The sequence below is a fragment of the Sphaeramia orbicularis genome, chromosome 1 (assembly GCF_902148855.1).
Source record: "Sphaeramia orbicularis chromosome 1, fSphaOr1.1, whole genome shotgun sequence".
NCBI lineage: Eukaryota > Metazoa > Chordata > Actinopteri > Kurtiformes > Apogonidae > Sphaeramia > Sphaeramia orbicularis.
The window spans coordinates 37,332,276-37,358,184 of record NC_043957.1 but is presented as its reverse complement, the minus strand read 5'-3'; the positions used below and the strand labels follow the sequence as shown (position 1 = coordinate 37,358,184).

At 37.5% G+C, this 25,909-nt stretch overlaps 1 protein-coding gene across 1 annotated transcript; it reads left to right on the top strand.

Annotated features, from left to right (window-relative positions):
• On the top strand, window positions 1-20,598 carry pik3r6a (phosphoinositide-3-kinase, regulatory subunit 6a). The gene is made up of 6 exons (XM_030137270.1): window positions 1-247; window positions 7,394-7,514; window positions 8,464-8,537; window positions 16,251-16,365; window positions 17,683-17,753; window positions 19,684-20,598. The coding sequence occupies exons 1-6, from the start codon at window positions 178-180 to the stop codon at window positions 19,794-19,796; spliced, it is 564 nt and encodes a 187-aa protein (XP_029993130.1). The 5' UTR covers window positions 1-177; the 3' UTR covers window positions 19,797-20,598.
• Window positions 20,599-25,909: the final 5,311 nt, after the last annotated feature.

Below are 25,909 nucleotides of genomic sequence, written 5' to 3'. Positions count from 1 at the left end.
ATGTGGTGGAAACAGCTGCTGGTGGAGCATCTTGATCTGCGCTTCTACAGCCTGATGATTCACTGAAACAGCTCTGAGGCTTACGGGGGTTCCTCCTTTTGGACTTGTTCTCGCTGTTTCCCAGCTCCTGCCACTGGAAACGCAAGGAGAAGTGAAAGAGCCACCACCGCTGGACCGATGGAGAAGAAGAGAGCATGTTCTCAGCTGTACGGTTCACTGGAGCGCACTGAATGGAGCAACAAAGCAGGTTATTAAACACATACACAACACTATGCATGGATGGATGGCTTCTGTCCACATTAATCTGAGCTGGAACACACACACACACACACACACACACACACACACACACACACACACACACACACACTGACCTCAGGGTTTTGCAGAATTTATCCAGTATTTGACATTATTATTTATATCTTCTATGATATAACCATTGTTTTAGGGTTGGATCTACTGAAATATGTCCCTGAATCAGTAGCTTTACTGTTAGTTTCTATTGCATCTATTTCTGGCATGATCAATCAATACATTTTATTTTATTTATTGCAATACAGTCAGCAGCACTGTAAATGTCAAGAATCCACAGGTGTCAGTTGTATGTAGAGTGTGTGTGTGTGTGTGTGTGTGTGTGTTTAAGTATGTGTGTGAAACATGGCTGAGGAGGCTCATTAGCTGCTGACCTGCAGCTCAAATAATGAATGAATAATGACTCATGCTGGGACTTGACAGAACAGGAGCTGCAGAATTTCATGGACCATTAGGTCAAAAGTCACTGGTACTTTTTTTTTTTTTTTTTTTCATACCTGAAGGAGAAGCAAAGGGTATTGTTTTTGGCTTGTTTGTTTGTTTTTCTTTCTAGCAGCAAAACAATTGGTTGAATTCATACCAAATTGGGTTTATAGATTGCCAGTGACTCAGAATAGATCTGATTACAATTTGGGAACAGTAGGTCAAAGTTCAAAATTTTTATGAATTTTTAAAATCTCTTTTTCCCCACATTTACTTATAATGGGCAAAATTTCAAATATCTGTACCAGTAAAACTATTGGTTGAATTCATACTAGACTGGGTTTATAGATTGCCAGTGACCCACAATAGATGTCAAAGTTTAAATGTTTTATGAATTTTTTCAATCTTTTTTTTTTCTCCCATTCACTTATAATCGGCAAAATTTCAAATGTCTATAAAAACATCAATTTTGTTTTAATTTACTTCAAACTTGCTACATATATAGAGGCAATAGACATGATGACATCAGCTGGATCAAAGCCAAAATAAGCTACAATAGGTGCGAGGGGTGGGGTTGGTTGTGCCTGGCACCACTTTTAATTTTTTTTTTTTTTGCAGGGTGTGTTTGACTGAAACAATAATGATAATAAAAGAAAAACTGCTAGACTTATTATTGCATGACAATAGAGAAAAAGTTCCTATAATTCTTTGCTTTTGCTCAATGCAGGAGTACAAACGTTGCTGTTAGAATAATCTCATCGATGCTGTACATTGTAATTATGTATGATAAGTTCTTTACAAGCTTTCAGTTTTTCTTTTAATTGCAACACATTATCAATGATGTGTATTAATGTGAGTGTTTGCACAACTGCTCCAAATCCCCATTTTGCCCAGCGTCTCTGTTCCCTGTGCAATGAAAACCTTCTTCTAACCATTCTTCGAACTTCTAACCGTTTGTTCAGTCATGCTGCTCCTCCTTGTCCGCTCATTTTCCTTATCCCTTCACCACTTTGTGTTTTGTCAGTCTGCTGTTCTACCTCATTAGAGGTAAATCCCACTGTGATAGTTTAAAAGAGGAGGTCAGAGCCAGGGCAAAGACTGTAAACTGAGACATGGTGCAGTTCACATCTTCAGGGGGAGATATGGGGTGAAATGAGGAAAAGAAAAAGGAGACGAGCACCACTTACTGTGAGCGAGAAGAAGTGTATAGGAGGGAACATTTCAGAGTGGTCTAGTGATGAGTCATAGAGGTACTCAGTGGCAGAATAACCTGAGAGGCTCTGCAGCAGAACATGTTGTCTCTAAAGAGGACGCTTACAGCACCCATGACAGCAAACAAAGCATTTTGTCATATTAGTGCATGAGAATCCAGCTCTGTGTTTTATTCGGCTTCATAGGGTTTCCCAGTAATTGTCATTGAGGTTTGTGGCAGGAGCTGCACCACTAAAAACAGTGAATGAACAGTTGTGTGTAACTGCCAGATGGATGTGGCTGAGATGTGACGTGTTTGCAGATCCTGTCGGTAAGCAGTTTCATCTGCTTTACCAGTCACTCGTTATTGCTGACAAGTTTTTTTGTTTTTTTTTCAGCATTAAAAGGCGACTACATATACACTGAAAATAAAGTTTGTTCTTAACACTAAGTTGACACTGGCCACTTTACTTAAAGGAGTGATATTTTCCTTTTTTAAATGGAATTATGCATTTCAAACATTTCCCTGCGGTCTACATAAACTGTAAATGCTATGCTTGGGTCTGAATTCTTCATTAATTCAACTCCACAGGTCCATCTTCAACCCTATTTCTGGGTAATGACACCAGAAAGGTCATTTTGAGTGCTAGCCCTTTAAATGCACGAGCCACTTCACGCCCCGCCCCCTCCAGGTTGACATGTCATTGACTACAAATGTGTTAGAACATGTTCATCTCAAAGACGAGTTCGTTCAGAATCAGGTTTATCACAAATCAACAGACTCGATGTTGTTCACGTCTCATACATTCCCGTTGCGCAGTTTTCTCATACGACCTCTGCTCAGTGCATTTGTCCGTAGACGCTCGGCATCCATGCACTTCAATGGGACTGAGTGGAACACTTTTTTTCATTGCCTCAAAACTGGACGGTAATTGGATAAATGTCACGATGTTGTCCTTCCCCTGGACACCTAGCGTCTCTGGGGTTGAATGGAGCTGTGGGCGGAGCTCGGCCGGGCTGGACGCCAGGCTTCCATGTGCTGATTGGAGGATCAGTTGAAAGGCTGAATCCCGTTTGATTGACAGCTATTTTGAGATCTACTCCTTCACTGACACAGTTCAGTTTAATACTGTTGCACATTCTGTGAAATCGAGAGAGAAACCACTACGAAATTACTTGTTCATTTCCTGCGCTGTAAATAAAACACACTCATTGTACTTCCTTGTTTCAATTTAATGTAATTTCAATGTTTTCTTGTTTAGTTGGTACGATAAGGTCACTGACCATTTTCTTAAAAAGGAACGGAGGGCCGAATTTATGTTTAAATAACTTAACTTTTTTTTAATGTAAGCCGAGAATGAGCTTTCCCTCTCTGAAAGATGAGCAGCCGCCACTGACTTCAATGTATTCTTTTGTACATTTTGCCACCACAGTACTGTGGCAATAGATGGAAGAAATGACAAATTAATGATAGTATATAGAATAGAATACAGAATAGGAATTACTGTTCTAAATGCTCTATATGTTGTTTTATGGTGTTCTTTGCTCTGAGCAGTCAGTGACATTGAGGAATTTCAAGATGTGGCATTTTGGATGTTGACAAGTTACCAATCTACACATGATGTAACAGGGGCGCTGATTGGCTCTGTGGTAATAGACAAACCCATATTTCGTGCCACAGTACTGTGTCAGTAACCACTTTGTAATAATTTTGTATCTTCACGAGCCTCCAAATCAAAAGTGAACATTTTAAAGTAGAAATACTACATATAGCTCCTTTAGAACGTGTTTGTGTCCTTTGGATGGTGTTCCTTTGTTAAACTGGTAAAGGCATGGCCACACAAAAAGTAACAGACAGAGAATAGTAAATGTTAAAATATGAGGATGTATGCAAAATATCAGCTTCATATGTGATTCTTACATGTTATACTCTCCATATCCATCAACAAAGCATTGAAACCAAAGAACAGTATTCAACTTGATACCTCCATGTAAGTGAATTAGTGCTAAATGACGCTCTTATTTCATCAGTAAATATCATCACCATCATACGTAACAGTTCAAGCAAATCTTGAAATGTGGGAAAAAAAAAACTGTATCAATTCATACTTGTGTTCCTGCATCATTGCCTCCATCAGTTATATGTTAGTTTTATTTTATGATGTTTAAAGTCAAACTTGCAGTCATTTTCAGTGTAATGCATTTAAATTTCACTTTGTAACTGTCATTTTTGAGACGTATAGAAAAGTGTGAAAAGCAACCATATGAAGATTTTCATATTTGTCATCCTGTCAGCAGTTCATTCAGTGGTTTCTCCTCTGTAGTGTCAAGGTTGCCTTGATGCCTCACTGACGTCAGCCACATTTGTCATAGAAACAGCATACAGAGTGTCTGTCTCTTCTAAAGGATTGCTTTTAGTCTGTCGGTCAAAGCAGACTACGGTTACAAGCCCCCAAACAAAGCTTTAATGCCATCAACGCTATGAGTTCATGTAAACTGGCAATTATCACCAGGGATGGCAGTGCTTTCACTACACTGCCCTGAAGTCAATGCAAACCAAGTCTGAATTATTATTATACCCGTCTCTTTCATTCTGCCTTTTTCTATGCGAGCGCTCAGGACGTGTGTTCACTGCACTTTGAACAGAGACAGCGCTGCCTTCCCCAGGGCTAAATGTGACTAGAATAAAGATATTACATAGGCTACTTGTGCTAAGTAATTGTGTGTGTATGTGTAGGGAAGATTTCCAAGAGAGTCAGTTATTGTCAGTGGTGGCCTTAGATTTGTCCCTGGTCATGCCTGCCTGGATGTCATGCAGTTCTCAGCTGGAGAATGGCACCTACTGTACACATGAAGTTCTACAGTGCATAATGGACCTATTCCCTCCTGTAGTGCAGAATAGTCAGAGCTGATTTCTTCCAACTATAAAATCAAACCCGCAATGGTTTTGAACCTTTTACGTTATGCCTTCCAGAAGGTCAGCCATTCAAGGATCTCAGGGTAATGTACTATATGTAATTCAATGTGCACAGCAGCTCTACAGCTTTATTAACAGATGCCTGTAGTTAAATGTTTGATTTAACAGCCTGTTGTTTCTTTATTCCAGTACAGCTGCTTCTGCTTCTGCTGCTGTGAAGACTGTACAGCAGCTACACTGTGTGAAAAACACTTTGATGTCTCTTCACACAAATGTTTCTAGGGACCTTGGGACAAATTCATTAAAGAGAATTAAAGAGCCGTTTGCAACAAGAGCTCACACTGATGCAAGTGGTTCTGAGGTTCTGTAAGTTAAAGGACTGTGTTTTGCACTTGAAGCTCAGCTTTTGTCAGCGTTAGGAAGTTTCATTATGAAGAGAACAACGGTCTCAGTTGCCTCCATCCATGGTAACAACATAGGGGTTCTATGTCAACGACTCGGGTTGAATTTTTCCACGAAAGGCTCTTATAGTGTGTTCACTCCTGTATTCTACTGTTAATCTTATTTTCTGTTTTTGCTGTCTGTCATGCTGCTGCTGCAATACAATCTATCTATCTATCTATCTATCTATCTATCTATCTATCTATCTATCTATCTATCTATCTATCTATCTAAACGTCTTCACTGGTTCTACTCTACACCTACAGTGACAACATCACTAGCTACTGTTAGCTTGGAAATGAAGTCAGCAAACACAAAAATTAGTCTTGCACATTGTACCTTTAAATATTATGAAGCTTTACCTTGTTTAAAAACAAAGCTGGGCAATATATTAAATATAAACTAATTATATATAAAATTGAAGATTTTTTATCTGAAGAGTTTTCTTGCTCAACAAAGATTAACAAGAAAAGCACTCGGAGAGCGCAGACCTCCACCAAAGCCGATCAATGGGGCCCCCCTGTGGGCCCCCCCACCCCCACCAAAATGTAATCATTTCTTCCTTGTGCCAGTATCAATATTTCCTGAAAATTTCATGAAAATCCGTCTGTAACTTTTTTAGTTATCTTGCTAACAGACAAACAAATATGCACGCACGCACACAAAGCAAAGCGATCACAGTACCTCCTGGCAGAGGTAAAAATGCAACCAGTTTGCTTTTTGTAGCATATTAATTGTGAACATTTAGTAAACAAAGTGTATTTTACAATCATGTTTTGTGTGTTGTACATATAGACAGAAAAGAATTAATGACAATCATAATCCGTAACATTGAAACAAATCAAGAGCAAATATTCTCTGTTTAAGCCACTGACCAATCCTCAGCGTAGTACTGTATACTCCTGTAGTGATAATGTATTAACATTACATTGTTCAATAAAAATAATTTGAAACCATGCTAATGTTTCTATGAGAATGCAGTAGGAAGAATTTGGAGATTACTTTACAAGAAACATTTCCACTACTGCAGTGGTTTCCAACCTTTTTTGGTTCATGAGCCCATTTTAACATCACAAATTTCTGGTGACCCCAGACATTCAAAATAGAGACATTGTTTTTGCCAAAATTAATTTGTTTTTGATCATGTAATAGTTTGCTATACTATGTTGCAAATAAACGTTAATTTTAGATGACATTCAGTCTATATAATGTATATTATTATGGGCGGAGGCAGAAAAGCCAGGTGTAGATTACTGCACAAAGTGAGAATTTGATTTTCCTTGGTCAGGATATGTACAGTCAGTCCAGCTTGGATTTACAAGGCTGACAATTAATACTGAACAAACAATAACTCAAACTATGAATTATGAAAGAGCTGCAGCATCTGAAACTGACCACAATGAACATTTGACAGATAAACAGTACCACAGTGCTTCAGTTTCAGCTTCACAGTTTGTCATTCTTTTATGGATTGGGTTTGTCTCTTTCAACTCACCTTATATTTTTTATTAATAAGTTTTAATTTTTATTTTTATCAATTACTAGAAATCTGAGATGACCCCACTTGAATTCCAGGCGACCCCACATGGGGTCCTGACCCCAAGGTTGAAAAACACTGGACTACTGTGTTGTGGTTTGGTGGAAACTAAGGGATTGTTAGACTGGATTTGGTGCTCTTTCTGTGATGATTGAACATTGGATGTAAATCTATAAATCTATCTGCAGAGAACTACAGAGCCAGAACTACAGAGATCTGCAGAGAGCTACCAGCCAACCTGGATTAACAGAGTTAATCGTGCATGCATGTGAGTGTGTTTGAGAAAGAGAAGCTTTGGCAGCTTTGTAGGTCGTGCCAACCACTGACACATGGTAATTTGGGTTTGATGCCCAGCTCTGCTCCTCTTCAAGCAGTTGTTTCACACTACATCTGCAGCAGCTGCTAATGTGTTTTACAAAGCAGATTCACGTGCACGTATTCTTTGGCAGTGTCAGAGTGGATATTTGTTTAAAAAATGAGTTTGTGTGGCTCTGTGTTCATTTTAAAGGATCTGTCACATTTGTCATACACTCCAAACCTGTCTCATGTATCTCGCTCTCTGTTTGTATCAGAGGATGACGTGGTGTCCATGGCCGATTCCACCATCACCGCTGACGACATCGAGGGAGAGCTCTTTAAGATTGAGCGGATCAGGGATGTCCTTGTAAGACGGGAATCAGAACTCAGATACATGTGAGTGGCTCACCAACACTTTGCCTCTGCCTTTTTCCAGTCTTTTAGAGGTGTTAAATGTGATCTGCAGATAGACAGATCAAAACATGATTTTTTTTTTCAATACAAAAGCGCACCTTGATACCAGAAGCAAATCTCCCTATAATGGAGGCCTGTATTCTCTCAGCTCATTTTTCTCCACTAACCCTCATTTAAATTTCAATAGCTGTACCCTTGCTCCTGCTAAGTTGTCTAATGCATGGATATTTATTCATCTACTCGTCTGAAAGATAGGCAGTAACACATCTCAGACAGCAGGAGGGATGTGTGGAGATGGCGTGTGTGGAGTAGCAAACAAGAGTCAAGCAGATAAAATGAGAGGATGAGAGACTGAAGGAGGAGGAGGGGATGGGTTTGGACAATCGTGATGTGAAGGACCTTTTTTTTTCTCAGCAATCCACAGATGCAAAATCCCCAAGGTGTGTTTTCTCCTCATACGTTAAATAACACATTACATTACAATTGGATGCCAGACCTCATGGCCATCTACACATCTTCGGAGACCGTGACAGGTAGACGGTGCACAGCCGAGGCTCTCGCTCTGCTGACATTGATGAATGTCTGCAATGTGTGCCAGTGTACACCGAACCCAGTGTGCATTTCTAAGAATTAGATGATGCAGTGCTGGCCTTTAGACTCCTCAGTGTCAGTGATGAGCCAGTGACGTGGAGAGCTATTGAAATTGAAAGAGTGTGATACAGACAGAAGCAGAGTGAAAGCTATCTCACTCACAGATGCCACAGAAATTGCAACTCAGAAAAGATTGTGTCATCTCAATTTTCCATTCAGTACAGTCAAGATTTCACTCTTCACTTCTCTGAAAGTGAGCCAATATGGGGCATGTGCCAGAGTGTTTGTGTATGTTTTCAAGTGTGTAAAATGCTGCTTTTCTCCTGTCATGTCTGTCCAGGATGGATGACATTCAGCTGTGCAAGGAAATTACTCGCTTAAAGAAGGACCTGCACAAATTAGTCTCTATTCCAGGTAGGACTCACACACCCACTGTCAATGAAGGCAATAGTTTAACATTTTATCTATTATACTGAAATATAGGAGTCATGACACTCTTATGTTTACGTACTCAGTATATTTAAGCAGCCTTTGTGGACTTCCACCTCAGTAGGGTTCATAAAGCTCTCCTCTAACTTTCACTATAATAGCAAAATATAGAACATTATCTGAATAAGTGAATATCTGCTTATAACATAGAAGTGCGCATAAAATAAGATATTATTGTAATTAATTAATTATCATGATAAGAAGATATTATCACAGTTATTACCTCCGCCAAGGAGGTTATGTTTTTGCCAGGGTTTGTTTGTTTGTCTGTCCGTTAGTGTGCAACATAACTCAAAAAGTTATGGACAGATTTGGATGAAATTTCAGGGTTTGTTGGAAATGGGATAAGGAAGAAATGATTAAATTTTGGTGGTGATCGGGGGTGGGGGGGCCCACGGGGGGGGCCACTGATCAGCCTTGGCGGAGGTCTGCGCTCTCCGAGTGCTTCTCGTTGATCATTGTATTTGGAGTAAATATTTAAAGTACGTATAAATATTGTAGTCTGTATTAAAAAAGGTTGATTACACAAATCTGATTGTGCGTGAGGTGACCAAAAAAGTGTATGTCAATGGTTTATATGGATGTTTTGTGTTGTAAAAATATACGGAAGAAAAGGTGTGTTAACAAAGCAAAGGAAGTGGATTTCATTTAATTATTAGATTGTGAAAAGCGGTGGGAGTCAATACTTCTTCCCATTCCTTTTCGAGTGCAGAAAAATTTTGTTTGACCTTGTTTTGTGGTTCTTTGTTATCTAATGATTCTATGTGCTTGAAATAAAACTACACTACTACTACTACTACTACTACTACTACTACTACTACTACTACTACTACTACTACTATCTATGTTTTCCATCCATCCATTTTTTCAACCACTTCATGCTTTGGTTGTGGGCAGGGGGTCCTCCAGGTGTTTGGAACCCTGTGGAAAAAAGATATCACTTTGGGCACCGCCACTTCAAACCATGCAAACCCTAAAAATATAGCACTGTCCAGGCATGGATTAATACTCCGCTTACAATAGATTCTGTAATTTCATTCAAGATGATGAGAAAGGTGCAAGCCATTTTTAACATTTTAATGTTTTTTTTTAAAGATAACAATATTAGATTTTTTTTTATTAATATACAAATATGATTTAAGTAAATTTATTAGCATTTGGTAAGAGCTCTGGACACTTGGACAGAACTATATCATGAAATAAGGAGGGGGGAGATGTGGGGCGAGGGGCTGATTTTATTTAGATTTTATTTTATCTTATTTTAATTTGATTGGATTTTATTCTTTTTTTGCCAAAAACAAAACTAATGCAAAAAACAAATATGATGATTAGTGCCTTGTGAAGCAAACATACTTTTATGGTGATGGGTTAATGATTTTCATAAAAAAAAAGACTATGTTCTACTATTTTCTAGGACCTCTGTCAGTCATTGGCCTTTGCCTTTCTTAAAACAGCAGTGTCATACAGCTGCAAATATATACACAGATGTACATGCATGTAATATACAGTACACTGCATTAAAACAGTTTAACAAAAATGACTATGAAGTCATCATCCACTCTCCCTGCCACATAGTAATACCTTGGACAATAAAGTGACTCATGCACAAAAAATGAAAGATTATTTTAGACTGCTGTGCAAATAGCTTCCACTTTGGTAAAGTGACAAAGATAATAAGATAAAAACAAGATAACACAATGCTGCATCTCAGTAAACAACCAATCCAATATTTAAAGACCAAATGTAGCAGCAAAGTGCCGAAAGGACTAAGATAAGATAAAATAAGTAACAAATGGATTAAGAATCGAAATTACAAAGTTTGTTTATAGAGAAGAGCGATTGATTTTTGAGAGGAATGAGCACTTGTCTCAGTTGATTTACACTTACAGGCGCTAAATCAACTCCCCGAAGGTAAGGCTACATATTCCACGAAGAGAATATGTGAAGGATCATTCAAGATTTTGTGTGATTTCTCAATTACACTCTCCTCAAAGGTGGACTGAAGGGACGGGTAATCCCAATCACCTTCATGGCATCTCACCATCTTGTCTTGGGATGGGAATCGTTAAATTCTTAACGATTCCCATTCCATTATCGATATTGCTTATGGATCCGATTCCTTATCGATTCTCTTATCGATTCTCACTGGGTGAGGGAATAAAAGAGTACAAACGGGTGTGTTTGCATTAACTGTCTTTTATATTTCCATCTCTGCACAGAAAATATAACATACACAGTATGAACAAATAATAATAACAGATGATGCCGGGCCCAGTTGGGGGGGGAGGGGGGGGGGGTACAGTGAAAGTGAAACTAAAGACTCTTTATCAGTTCCTCTATTGCCACACTTCTACTACGTGGAACCAGTTCGACTCGGCTCAGCTTGTCTCCCGTTGTTGTGCACCTCATTTCCTTTCCCTTCTTACCTTCGGAAACTTGTATTTGAGGAGTTACGACATTTGTTGCCCACACCGGAACCAGAACTAGACCTGGCTTCACTCTGCTGCTATATTCACAAGCGCCACTAAGTAGCGAATCAAATATGTGACATTCCTGTAAATGATTCACATGCTGTGGACAAATGTTTGAGGATATTGGAGGGATTCCACCCTTTTGAAGACATGGAAGCTTTGCAAGTGTTCCAAGTAAGTGGACCTGGTGTCATCAATTTCTGCCTCAACACCATGTTGGCTACGTTCTGACCAAAACAATGCAGCGTACATGTGATGTTATCGTACATGCACAACAAAGGTGGAATCGATAAGCAGAATCGTTAAGCAGGCAGGCAAACAATTCCAAGGAATCGAGCTACTGGGAACCGGTTCTCAAAAACAACCTGTTCTCGATTCCCATCCCTAATCTTGTCTATCTTTGATTTGCACTGGATAGTGAGAGAGTAAAACCAGGATGCCAGACCCAGCACAGCGTTAGAGAATGTCAGCATCGGCAAAGGTGTCGTCAAAGGAAATTCAGTCTTTGAGACAGTCTACCTCATAAATAATTAACTTACATATTCCATCTCAGTTGGTTGTTCATTATGTTTTATATAAATTTAATTTGTTTCATCTGAAAACAAACATACATGTGAAAGGCTATAATTTCACATGTTTAACACATAAACACCCAAACATCCACCATCGAACAAAATCATCTACTGATCTAAAATGCTGAATACCTGTTGATTCACTAATTCTATCAATACATGTAAATATTTGGTGTAAAATACAGTTTGTCATCTTTTCTCGGTCATCAAATATGAACCATTTGGATGTTCAGAGGCTTTGTAATGAACGTGAAAACACCATCATCTTCTACAGCATTGATTCATTAGTAAAACCCATGGAGTTGGATCAACGACGGTGGATGGAGACACTTGGTTTTATGTTCAGTTATTGATATATTTGCTGAAAAAGTAACTTTTTCTTCAGTTTTCCTATTTCTGATATAATAACCCTCAACTTTAATCTGAGCTTTTATGAAAATTTATGTCATCAAGAAATTAAATATAGAAAAATACATGATTTACACTGGGAAAAAAATGCAAAATACAGAGCATAATATTACGATAAATGGTGATAAATCACTTAAGAAAGGTTAAATATAGAGAAAATTTCATTTGGGAACTGCCATAAAAGAAGCACTGCGTCTTTTTGGGTTAAAGCCATATATAAACTTATATTTATAAATATATAACCAACAAGACTTTTGTTACATATTTTGTTAATTTGTGCACTTGTACAATTATTACACCAAACTGCCACTATTTAACCTAATCATGATAATCGTCTACATTCACCTTATATTCACATTCATAAACATAAACGTGCTGTGCACTTTTAATCCCCCTCGGCCAGATATGTATAAGATTCTGTTGAAAGTTACTGCCCTATAATTTAGATTAGATTGTCTTTGTGTGAAACTTATTACATACATATTTTTATGCGAAAGTACACAAATATTATAACTGCACAAGGCCATTTGACCTTGAAAAAGTAGTTCAAGGTGACCTATTTTCAGTAGGCTTCTGCTCCATGCCAAGATGCATCCACAGAATTAATTTGGTGCAGATATCTCAATGCATTCTTCAGATAATACGATTATGTCATTGAATAGACAAACAGACGGACAGACAGACAGACAGACCACAAAACAATTACAATACCCCTTGGCCAAGGGGTAAAAACTAACAAATATTATATCTTTATTATATCACTGGTTTCACATCATGTTGTTTCCTGCTATGAGTTCATTGGAGAATAGGGTCTAATATTTCACCAACAGCCTTTGTTTATAATTCACATTATATCATATTTACCCACTTGTCAATGTCACACAATTATGTTCCTTCAGAGAAGAAGCCAGATTCATTCCTTGTGTATTATTGTCTGGTGTGATTGTGGATAACGTGATGGTGGGTCTTAGGAATCACAGTTGTGTGATTCTGTTGAATGTACATGGCCTATGCCACTCATTATGTAAATATTAAAGTTAAAAGTAGATTAAAAAACAAAACAAAACACTAGGACTTATTTCAGCAGACTCACCTCATCATTTGTTGTGCTCAGAGCCACCATCTGCATGTTTCATGAACATTATAAAATGAAATTATATTTTGGAGCAAAAAACGTCAGTATTTCCATATCATGTCAGGTGTTCTAATAATGTTGGTCTATATAGCTCTATATAGTTCATTTCCATATTGTACCTTGGTTGAATATTTTGTGAACAGACAGTCATATCTGTCATGTTAATTTTAACAAAAGGCAAACAAAAGGATTTCATCATATGTTCCATAATTCTATTACAATAAATTCTCTTCTTCCTCTTAATGTTTCCTGCGATGATCATAATCAGTGTTATCTGTAATATCAGTCGGTGTAGAAGCCTGTTTCCTTTGTTGGCCTGTCAGTTGCGTCATATCCCCTTTACTAACGTCAGCTGTATGAAAGCCTTCCAGTCTGACCTCTAGGCTCATGAGGAGCTGATGAATGGCTCTGTAACAGCGGCTCTGACCGACTCTACAGCAGTTAACTAACTGACGTTTTCACTACTTGAAAAACCTAGTGGTCGTGTAAGCACCTTGTGACCCTTATCTTCCACATTAAGGTTCATGTTTAACACTATTTATAGTAGTTTCACTGGAATTCAGTGGCATAATTTGAATATATGTCACATGATTTCTGTGTGAAAACAGCAGTGGTGGTGGAAACAACATCCCCATGAGCCCATTTTACTTCATAGCTTCATCTGCTATTGTGGCTCTTGCTACTGTTTACATCGATAGACTACAGTGGTGGAATTTACATGTGTTTAATGAGATACAAAAAAAGTTACAAACACCTCTGTGCAGATTCTCTGCTGCCTGGAAACCTCACTGTCATGACAACAATGTGTTAAATTCAGTTTTATAGAAAGCACCCAGATAAGGCGATCTGAGGAATCTTATGAACATGATTAATAATACTTCCTCCCACCTTTTTCCGAATATGCAAATGAAGTCATATTTTGTTGTCATGTATACGTATAAGATGTAATCTGTTTCATTTCTAGGCACAAAAGTGGAATTCTTTTGTTTTTTTATGTTGCATATTCTAAAAAACTGAACTGAACTGAACTGGACTGGACTGAACTGAACTAAATTAAACTGAACTATGTACAGTGCAGTCGATGTTGTGATGAGTGTAACATTTCCAGTTTTAGTAATATCCTGTTTAGGTGCTATCAGGAATGTTTTGTTTAAGGTTTTATCTGGATTTGAGCAGTAAAACACTTTGAAGCTGCTGCTATGAGGCCACATACACAACAAACAAGTGGCTCCAGGCACAACAAACCCCGCCCCTCACACGTATTGTCGCTTATTTTGGCATCGATCCAGCTGATGTCATCATATCTATGCATGTTGTGATGTCAACATATTTATTGCCTCTATACATGTGCCAAGTTTGAAGTAAACTGAAACAAAATGGATGTTTTTATAGACATTTGAAATTTTGCCGATTTTAAGTAAATGGGAAAAAAAAAAAAAGATTTTAAAAATTCATAAAAAATTTTAACTTTAACCTACTTTTCCCAAAATGTAATGACATCTATTCTGAATCACTGGCAATCTACAGTATAAGCCCAATTTGGTATGAATTCAACCAGTAGTTTTGATGCTACAGTGTTAACAAACAAAGAAACAAACAAACCGAACCAAAAACAATACCTCTTGCCTCTCCTTTGGGAGGCGGAGTAATAATAAATGTAAAAACATGATAATGTACAAAAGAAACTGTTCCCCAGTAATCAGACGTGCAGGTGATCATTCCACTGGGTTCGCATTGGTTGTCACCTCATGGAGCCTCGTCATCTAATGCAAAGTAATAAATTACACTCCATTCACACAAACAAGATGCAGTGTATTAATTTTGTTACCACTGCTAAGGAGGTTTTTAGAGCACTCCTGTTTTTCTGTCTGTTAGCAGGATTATGCAGGAAGTATTGAACCAATTTTCATACAATATTCTGGGTAGGACAAGAAACAGCTGCTTAAATTATGGAGCAGATTCCCAAAAACAGCTCAAGGCTGGAGTTGTTTTTTACTTTCTGTAACACTGGAGAGCTCCTGGCTAACTTAGAACCTAACATGGTTACAGTTAATGAAAAATAATAAAAACAAGTGGTGCCAGGCACAACAAACCCCGCCTCTCACACATATTTCGCACATTTTAAGTAAATGGGAAGATTTTAAAAATTCATAAACAATTGTATCTTTGACCTACTGTTCCCAAAATGTAATGAGGTCTATTCTGGGTCACTGGCAATCAATAAAGTCAATTTGGTATGAATTCAACGAATAGTTTTGCTGCTAGAGTGTTAATAAACAAACAAACAAACCAAACCAAACTAAAAACAATACCCCATGCCTTCCCTTTGGGGGGCGGGGCAATAAACTTAGGATCCTTACGAACAGGATGGATTACTGGGACTGGGGAGTCATTTCCTGTTCCAGTGTCGTGTTGTTTCTTCACAGTCCTACCCTCTAAAACCTGCCCATTACATTGAGAAGTCATTTACAGAGTGACCCAAGTAAATTTTAGACCCATTTTCCACAACTCAAATATTCCATAAAGGCACTGATATCAAAATGACATTTTTATGACCTACAAATCAGAGGAAAGTGGACATTGTTTGAGGTCTGTCAAACTCTCACACCACAGATCTGTTCTGGGGCAAGTGAAACTGAGCAGGAAATTAAAATGAGAGATATATAAAATAATGTTAGTTACAAATAACAAATGTGATATTGGTGTGTTATTATTATTTACACTTAATTAATCTACTATCATATATACATATACATTCTCCACCTCTCTGACCACGCCCCATTAGGAGACAGGAAGTGAGCTAGCCTTTACTGCATGTTTGCATATAGAGGGTCTTTGTAACAACCAACTGAAGAAATAAAATATGTATTACCATGCTAATAGTCAATTGCTGCGTCATGAGAAGAAAAGTGGACTACTGGTCTAAATGTTCTCAGTATGAATTCATTTAGTTTGATTTTTCTTTGAACAGATTTAAGATTAGAATTGATGTGTTGAAAAATTGGACATTTGTAGCATTCATGAATATGCAGATGCTGTGTTTGTGTTGCAGATAATGATAAGTCAAATGAAGACCGGCAGAAAGAAGAAGAACTGCTGCAGCAGATTCACAAACTGGTTGAGACCAGAGATTTCCTGGTGGATGATGTCGAATTTGAACGACTCCGGTACACATTTACTTGTATTGTTTTATCCTTCAGTTGTCTGTCACTGGCTTGTGGATTAATAATTAAAATCTATTAAGCTGCATTGCACATACATCATCAGCTGCAGAGGTACAGAGCATGGCATGTACAGTCGCTGAGCAGTTTCCATGCAACAGAGGGGTTGCAGATATTTATTTATTTATGTATTTACCGTCATGGACAGAAGTCTTAAGCATTTGTCACTAACAGTTTTGCAAAACTGCTGAAATTGTGTCTTATCCATATGCATTTCCACAAAACAGTACCCCTCTGTGCCCTATTAAAACACTGAAACACTTCCTGGGGCACAGCACTGTGAGAAAGTGAACTAAAAAACACACAGCAGAGAGCCATTTCAATTAAAGATTTGTCAGTACACATCAGTGAGCACTGCAAGAAGAGCTGCTATTGGCTGAAAAAACAGTTTGCTTTCAGTGTGTATTTATTTGGGAGTATCACACAGATGCAGCGCTGCTACATGCTCTGCTGCTGTTGGTTGATGAATACAGGATCGAATCTAAATAAGATAAAAGGTCCGTGTTATAACATATGATTAGTGTGATCTTAGTGAAATTATTTTAAGGAAGATATAACATCATGGGGATTGTTTTGGGAATACACAGCCATGGAGTCATCATTCATTCTGCATAGATACCTGTCCCTAGACATCCAACTGTGGAGTAGACTTTATATAATTAGCTTCAATCTTCACTTCATTTCCCAGATGGTATCAAACATTGTTAGTTTGTGTGAACAATACCTTGTGTTGGCAGCTGACAGCATGCTGTGAAAACCCTTAGGGGCTGCTGGGAAGGTGAGAGCAGGAATCCAGAGAACAGCAGTGTTGTAATAGAGTGGAGAGGAGGGAGCATGTGATAGTGCTCAAGGCTGTTTGTTACATGTTAAGAAATCTTTCTTCGATGGTTCTTTTTTTTTTAATCATGCATGTTATTCACAAAATACTATTTTATGCAGAGTCACACAATAGCACAGTTATATTAGACTGCATAATACATTAAAATAGATACCATGATATACGTAGGTGCTGTATAAAAACACTGATATATATCCACAACATGTTTCTGTAGGCAGGGTGTTTCTGTACGGCTGTGTTTTTTAGATTCTCAGATCTTATTTTTTTAACTGCCAGAGCTTTATCCTATAGGTGTCAAGGGAGACAGTTTACTTATTCACATTAGTTAAATCAACTTTTAATATGAATATGAATGAATTTCTTGAGTGAATGACTGAATTACTATCTTGATGTATTTACTTGAATTGTTTTAACATTTTTTACAGGGAAAAAGAAGAAGATAAAGAAATGGCAGATTTCCTTAAGTCCAAATTCCCAAGAAAGATGAAGAAGACAGGTACTGATGCACAACACTGAGCTGGAATATTATGCACCACCTGTATCAACAAGTAATAGCCAGTTTTTAGAGAAATAATCAGGACAAATGTGTTTCCTGTGAGCTGTGAAAGATGACAATTTTCACATCTATTGACTGATTCACCACAAGTACTGGGTAGACTGCGGCATTGCTGTAGAGATGCTTAAAAAAAGATGAAAAGTTGAATCATGCACTTCTAAAACTGTACTTTATGAGTCATTACAGAAACAATGCACATCATGTCTGAGTTTTACTTGAGGAGTGTTATACTGCACATGTGTATGAAGTAAACAGTATGAACTTATAAGTAAAATACTTTTTTAAGTAAAGCACTACATAATTGCACATCCTCAAACCCTGGAGCTGCATATAAAACTGATGTAAAGTAGAATGAATGAAAAATATATTTGGGGATTTGTTGGGTTTTCTCTGCATTACAGTAAGTACTTGACCATACAACAGTAACCCATACAGACCCAGTGCTACTTTTGTGGCAATTCCAAAATAGTTTTTTCTTTATATTTAACTTTTCTTAAGTGATTTATCACCATTTACTCTGATATTGTGCTCTGTCTTTTGCATTTTTAAGTGAAAATCAGGTATTTTCCTGTATTTAATTTAGCGATCATATAGATGTTCATTGAAGCTCAAATTAAAGTTGAGGATTATTATATCAAAAACACAGAAAACTGAAGAAAACATGACTTTTCAGTAAAATATATCATTAACTGAACATAAAAACAAGTGTCTCCATCCACTATTATTTATCCATCTTTATGGGTTTTATTTGTGAATCAGTGTTGTAGAAGATGACGGTGTTTCCACAGTAACTACGGAACCTCTTAATGTCCAAATGGGTCATATCTGATGACCATAAAAAGATGGCACACTGTATTTTACACCAATTATTTACATGGATTGATAGGATTGGTGGATCAACAGTTATTAAACATGTTATATCAGTAGATGCTTTTGGTCACCATAATGTTTGGGTCTTTATGGGTTAAATGTCTTGAGATGATTTTTGCTGATTTAATTTACACAAATGTGATGAACAGTTCATGTGTCTGGTGTGTGACCACTTTATTAGCTTATCATGTAAAATTATTGTTAAATGGTGGTAAAAGGGTTTGCACCACATTTATAGTAACACAACTTTTGCACAGTAATCTGATAAACTCAATTATTTGTCACCTGATATTTGTCAGTAAACAAAGACATCTGAGTTTCATTAACCCTTTCATGCATGAATTGTGAGAACTTTAGTCAAGATTTTTTTCTTCAGTGTTTTTATTCTTCTTTAGGCATGAAAAAAACAATGCGATCAAGTTTTTTTTTTTTCTATGGAGTTACAAAAATATCCATGCATTTAATTTTTGAAGTAAGGAAACATGTTTAAAACCCAATATCAGAAAGTGAGATGAAAACAATGAAATAAAAACATTTTTAATGCTGCTAATCTGATGTCTTCTCACATTTTAACATATTCTAATGCTAGTAATTACTCACTTCATGGAGATAATATGCAAAAAAAACCTTCTTGTCTAACAAATAATAATTGATTTACACTCAAACATGTTAGTGCAGATCAGGTTTATCAAGAACAGCAAAGTTACAGTAATGGTCTGAATGTCAGTGTATGGGATGGTGCGTAAGTGTCCACTGTGTTGGCTGATATGGAACTAAAACGTCAAAACCCATGAATATACAAGAGAACAGCTGGAGAAGAACTGTCCACTGGAGTGACCTATGCATGAAAGGGTTAAATAATTTCTGGAATTAAAAAAAAAAAGCTGTTCAAAATAAAAAAGAAAGACGATTTGTTGTATAAATTTGTTTACTTCCACTAGCAGTGACAGTACCAGTTACCAGTGAGTGTTGCTGACAGTAAATTGTCTTTGTTTTGCAGGTGTACCATCCAGACGGGTTCCCTCCAGGGCACAGCAGTCGTCTTCACCTTTCACCAAGACAGGCCTCACTCTGCTGAAGGAGTGCTGTGGCTTCACCTGCTCCATCATGTAGACAGGAGGCAAAAAGGACACCCCACGAATGGGCTGACACACAGCCCACGAACAAAAAAAAATGACCATTCCACAGAGTCAACAATTCCAGTTTGAACGTCTCAGTCTGTAAAGGACTTTGAAACATTGACAGAGAAGTACAGTCATGATGTGACAGATGATACAGTGGTTTCATCTAGAGTTTATGTTAAATCTGATTTTTTTCTATCATCAGCACAGAAAACAATTTATTTCCCTGCTTTAGAGAGGGTAGTTGGAAATGTCTATTTTGTGACAACTATCAAACCAGTGAAGTTGCTTGTGTTCAACGCCTACCAGTTTTCTTTTAAAAGACTTATCTAAACTATAATAACTATCATTTTCTCATTAAAATGTAGCTCTTTGCTGGAGTCAGCAGGCCAGTCTAGAAACTCTGTTGAAACTTTATAATTAGCATTTAAGAGATAATACTAATGAAAGTGACATTAATCTGAAGCTCTGACTCCAGATCCTAATGGGCAGGACCTTTCGAAAAGTGGGGGCGTGTGAAGAAACCGAGGCATGTCTCATCATGCTCTAATTTCGTTAGTCGGCTAATGAAATTTCACACATTGTAGTATTTTTTTCTGTCAGCGATGATTCAGATTTGCACAGTGGAATCTTTATTTGCAGAAAAACAGCATCAAGTCCCTTAATCAAAATTTTCTCTATGGACATAGTCTTTTAATTTTAGATCAATATCCTGTAACACAGACCAGGCTAAAACACAATGGGCCAGATCCACAAAAGGATTGCACAGATTTTGCAGGTTCAAAACCATTACAAATGAGCAAAGGGTGGAATTCACTGCCAAGTAGATAGTGCCAATGCGCCAGTCCATGCAGATGTCATTTGCATGCATATAGACAATATTCAGATAGTCAGTGCAACATCTGCTCCTGTCTATGCAAATAACCTGTGTTGCAAAAACCATATAATTCACAAAGGACTATTAATAATCACAAGTAACACCTACTGAATTTTGGTGTTAAGTGTGTGCAAACTCACCTCTGAGTCATTGCATCTGTAAATCTCTGAGTTTCTGAGGCCGGAGTGACACTGAATTAATGATATCAAGTACAAAATCTTCAGATATAGGAGGGGATAGGTCTGTATGTGTATATTCTCAAGGTTTCAGTACTTAAACATAAAAATCAGACTGTTTTATTTAATATACATATGTCCGTACTATCCCATAATCCTGTAATAGTTGCAGAGCAGACAACATTAATGACCTTTTAACCCATAAAGACCCAAACATCCACTGGCAACCAAAACCATTCACTGATCTAAACTGTTTAATACCTGTTAAGCCACTAATCCTATCAATACATGTAAATAATTTTTGTAAAATGCAGTTTGTCATCTTTTCATGGTCATCAGATATGACCCATTTGGATGTTCAGAGGCTCTGTAGTTACCGTGGAAACACAGTCATCTTTTACAACATTAATTCACCAGTAAAACCCATGGAGTTGGATCAATGACAGTGGATGGAGACACTTGTTTTATGTTGAGTTAATAATAAATTTTGCAGAAAAATTAATCTTTTCTTTGTTTTTGATACATTAACCTTCAATTTTACTCTGAGCTTTAATGAACATCTACATAATCAGTAAATTAAATACAGGAAAATACCTGATTTTCACTTAAAAAAAAAAGCTAAATACAGAGTATAATATTAGAATAAATAGTAATAAATCCCTTCAGAAAGGTGAAAAAAAGAGAAAAAAAATGATGCACTTGGTTTTTATGGGTTAATGAAGTTATCACTGCTGCACTGTACATACATGTGCAGTCTTTTGGAGTTTGGAGACACTGATTGACACACATCCAGCTGTGAATACAACATCACTATAAATGCTTTTGCAAAATCCCAGATATATTCAGTGTCACATGACATTTTAAAATCAGACATTAATCTAAAACTTCCTGAATTAGTTCAGTTAGTTTGACTGTATTTTTGTTAACATTTCAGTAAGTTGTGTTATAGATGTAACATACAATAGAAGAATGGGCATTGCTTTAATAGTGTATATCAATCTCTGCTCCTTAAAGACATTATCTGAGGGTTTTTGCTGTGATTGTGGACCAGTCAGTATGCTGAAATGCAAAAAAACTCCTAAGACTAGACACGCCACAGAAAAGATGCAAAACAAGTACAAATTATGCTCAGATACAAAACTTCATGGATGTGTTTGCACCTGAATATCATTAATCTATCATCTTTTGTGAATAAGTGCATAAAATGGGGCAGATTGGAGGCACAAACACCACACAATTCTCAGCTCAGTAGGGCTACGTTCAGACTGCAGCCAAATGTGGCCCAAATCTGATTTCTTGCTGCTATTTGATCTGTATCTGACCTGTTAAAGACAGTGTGAATGGCACAAATCCGACTTGTTCAAATCCGACCCAGGCCACTTTCATATTTGGGGGCAGCCATGGCTCAGTTGGTAGAGCGGGTCGTCCAATAACCAACGGGTTGGCAGTTCAAATCCTGCTCTGTCCATGTGCTGTTGTGTCCTTGGGCAAGACATTTCACCTTCCTTTCCTCCAGTGCTGCTACTCACACTGGTGTATGAATGTGTTTGAATGTTCGGTGGTGGTCGGAGGGGCCGTAGGTGTAGATTGGCAGCCATGCTTCCGTCAGTCTGCCCCAGGGCAGCTGTGGATACAAATGTAGTTTACCACCACCAGAGGGAGAATGTGAGAGCGAATGAATAATGGATCCTCTGTGCACGCTTTGAGTATGCATTCATAGAAAAGCGCTATGTAAATCTAATCCATTATTATTATGGTACTAAATCCGATACATATCAGATATTTTGCGATGCCATGTCAGCCAGGTCACATTTATCTGACCTTCAGATCATTGAAATGCCTGTACAGCCTGACTGCAACACGCTTGCGAACAGATATAGGTCGCCGGAGATGAGTGTCTTGTCGGGAGAGTGTTATGGAGAGGCAGTCACAGATATATTTAAAAGTTTTTCTTGTCATTCGAAAATTATGAATGAAGTCTATGCCAGTGCAGCCACTAACATCACTGTCCCACCACTCCTGACTCCGACTCCGCATCCAAATACTTCGTTGTACAGACGTAGCAGCCATTGCGCCACAAAAGACCAGAGCAAAAAACCTGGCTCTCCTCTTTTTTTATCTTCTACTTAAGATTATTTGACTGTAATGGTGCTGACTTCAGTTGTAGAGAAACTTTATCAGTGCCACACACACACGCCGATACGAGATGCCTCCATATTTACTTCCGTAAACATAGTGCGTGCTGTGTGGTCACATATTACGTCAGCATCTCTTTTGCACATGCAGGTCGCTTCAGGGTTGCATTCAGTTCATGCTGAGAACTGATAGAAGTTGCATTTAATTTGTAATATGAACGAGCACACAAAAAATCTTATTTCACAAAAAAATCTGAATTGGGCATTAAGACCTGCTGTCTGAACGTAGCCTAAGTCAACACAGTCTAGTCTCTTTGGATCTGGCTCACAGTACATGTTATAGGCTACAGATACCTGCAATGTTAACACGTGGTAATTCTACTGCGGTATTTTCAGATTTGTATTATTGTGGTGTGTTTGTCCAACTAAAATAGGGCAGCACTCAACAGATGCTGCACACCACTAGACTAATATATGTACCACTTCAAAGGTATTGTGCACATCAGTAAGGTACCCTTTATCTCTGAGTGGGTACTTTAGATTTCATCTCCTGGCCCATTTTGTCATAGCATACATACATACACACACACACACACATATATATATATATATGTATATATATATATATATATATATATATATATATATATATATATATATATATATATATATATATATATATATATATTTTCTCAACCCAAATACGTATCAATGGAAAGTCTTAAAGCCCTTGAGTTGCTGCTGGCTCGTACGTTAGGACAAGGGGCATAGAGATGTAGTAGCCAATCAAACTACGGAGCAGGTCTCTGTGTCACCATAGCAACCTTGTATACCCCATATCTTCCATACAGTGAAACAGGTAGGATAGATCAGATGCTGTGTATGTGTGACATAAACAAATGCTGCACAGTATCATCCTTAGCTGAAAAGACTATGGTTACTCTTATCACATAAAAGCCTCTTTGGATTGTGTTATATTTCATGTTGAGATTCACTTCAAGCACAACTAAGCCCTTCAAGGACTGCAAATATCTCACAACAGCAAACACAGCCCTTGCATCATGTAGAAAACCAACTGATCATCTGACCAACAATCTGGTATGACTTGAGATCATATGTCTGATTTTCTGATTTTTTTTTAAGTAAATGAATGTGAATTAAAAATGATGAATGCATACGTTGCATCATTACACCATGATTCTTTCAGTTTCTCATAATTCCCAAATAGCTTTTTGCATAGTTACATGGATATATCTCTTTCTTTTCATTTTTTATTCTGCATACTGAAGGTTTGGGTCGTGTTATCACCCAGCAACTGAGTGAGGGACATCCAGGAGAGCTGAATGTGAGCCAATAATGTTGAAATGTTGTATGTAACAGACATGGTAAGAAAACTAATTAGCTTTATTAGAAGATTTATTCCTGTTACATGAATCTGTGTTTTAAAAGTGATAAATTATGAAAAGTGATGTGTGAAGAGTGTAACTCATTTAGCTAAAACAGAACCATTTGTAGCCTCACAAGAGTCTGTATCAAGTGTAAGACAGTAAAAAAACACAGTATAGGATTGTTGACCAGGTACCACAATACAGATAGCTGTGAGAAAAGAATGACCTCTTACAAAAATTAACTATGCTTTTTCTATGTGGTTTCGCAGCACAATGAATAGAGTTCTACACTGATGAAGCCCCTCATCCAAATATAATAACTTCATGTAGGGACCATAAGTGTGCAGCACTTTTAGACATAATACGTGCTGTTCACATCAGTGTGTTGCATCTGTTGCTGCAGCTCTGGCTGAGGAAAGATTTGAGAAAATACTCAGAGACAGGGTAAAGACCATGTAGCCTCTCCTTGCTCTTAGCAAAAAAGTAATGTCACTTGAGAGGGAATCAAATACAGGAAATTATACTAGGGGAGATTCTGAAGTGGCCAAAAGCACAGGAGATGAAGAGAGGAAGCGAAGGGGACAGCAAATAGAGTGAAGGTAGTTCTAATCTTAAGTCATCCTTAATCGAAACACTGTGAGTTCCCACAGGGGCAGATTTCAGTGAACACAACGTGAAAAGGGCAGGCCTGTCATTCAAGCACCCTAACCTGCACAGCTCCGTGTACAGATGCAGACACAGTATAGATGAGTTTGCATATGAGTGAGAGAATTAAATAGGAAAATTAAAAGCTTGTCAGTGTTTGTGTACAATTGGTGTACCTGTGGTTGTTTGCCTTTTTTTATAACATGAGGCTGATAACCAGAGGCACAGCAGCTGACACTACTTTGTTACTATGGTTACTGTCATTTGATGGTATATTCTCTGGTCTTGTTTTATCTGGTTGTGCCATGTTCATTCTGCTGGATTCAAGTGATGATGTATTGTAATATTGGGAAAAAGAAAGCCCACATGAACCTGTTTTTATAATGTTCACAGTATAGGATTCTTCGAACTAAATGTTCTTGGTTAAGGAAAACAATGTAACAAATCAATAAAAACAATTGCATCTTGCAATCCAGTCTCATTATTACAATAAGACTCCAATGTTTTAGCTATGTTAAAGCATATCTCAAATAGTTTCTTGAGACTTGAATATAAAATAAATTAATTAAAACATCAAACACTGAACAATGTGTAAATCCAAGTTTTCAAAATCAACAGTATGTGTCGCTATTCAGAATAAAATTTTCCAATCTCATAACAACTTTGGCATTAGTACCCTATACTATACATGTAAACATACTTTGCAGCAGGTTTACTAACACTAACACACTTGTGACACATGCTTTCATGACACAAAAAACATTTGGGGTAAAAATGCTTAGATTCCTGCTGCATGACACGGGGACTGAAAATGAACATTTTATTCCCTTTACTCAAATGTCCAAAACTTGCTGTTCTCATTAAATCGATCCTAAATGAAACAT

Coding starts and splice junctions, on each gene's coding strand:
- pik3r6a (XM_030137270.1), top strand. CDS start 178: ATGGAGAAGAAGAGAGCATGTTCTCAGCTGTACGGTTCACTGGAGCGC. Junction 248..7,393: donor TGAATGGAGCAACAAAGCAG/GTTATTAAACAC, acceptor TGTTTGTATCAG/AGGATGACGTGGTGTCCATG. Junction 16,366..17,682: donor GTCGAATTTGAACGACTCCG/GTACACATTTAC, acceptor CATTTTTTACAG/GGAAAAAGAAGAAGATAAAG.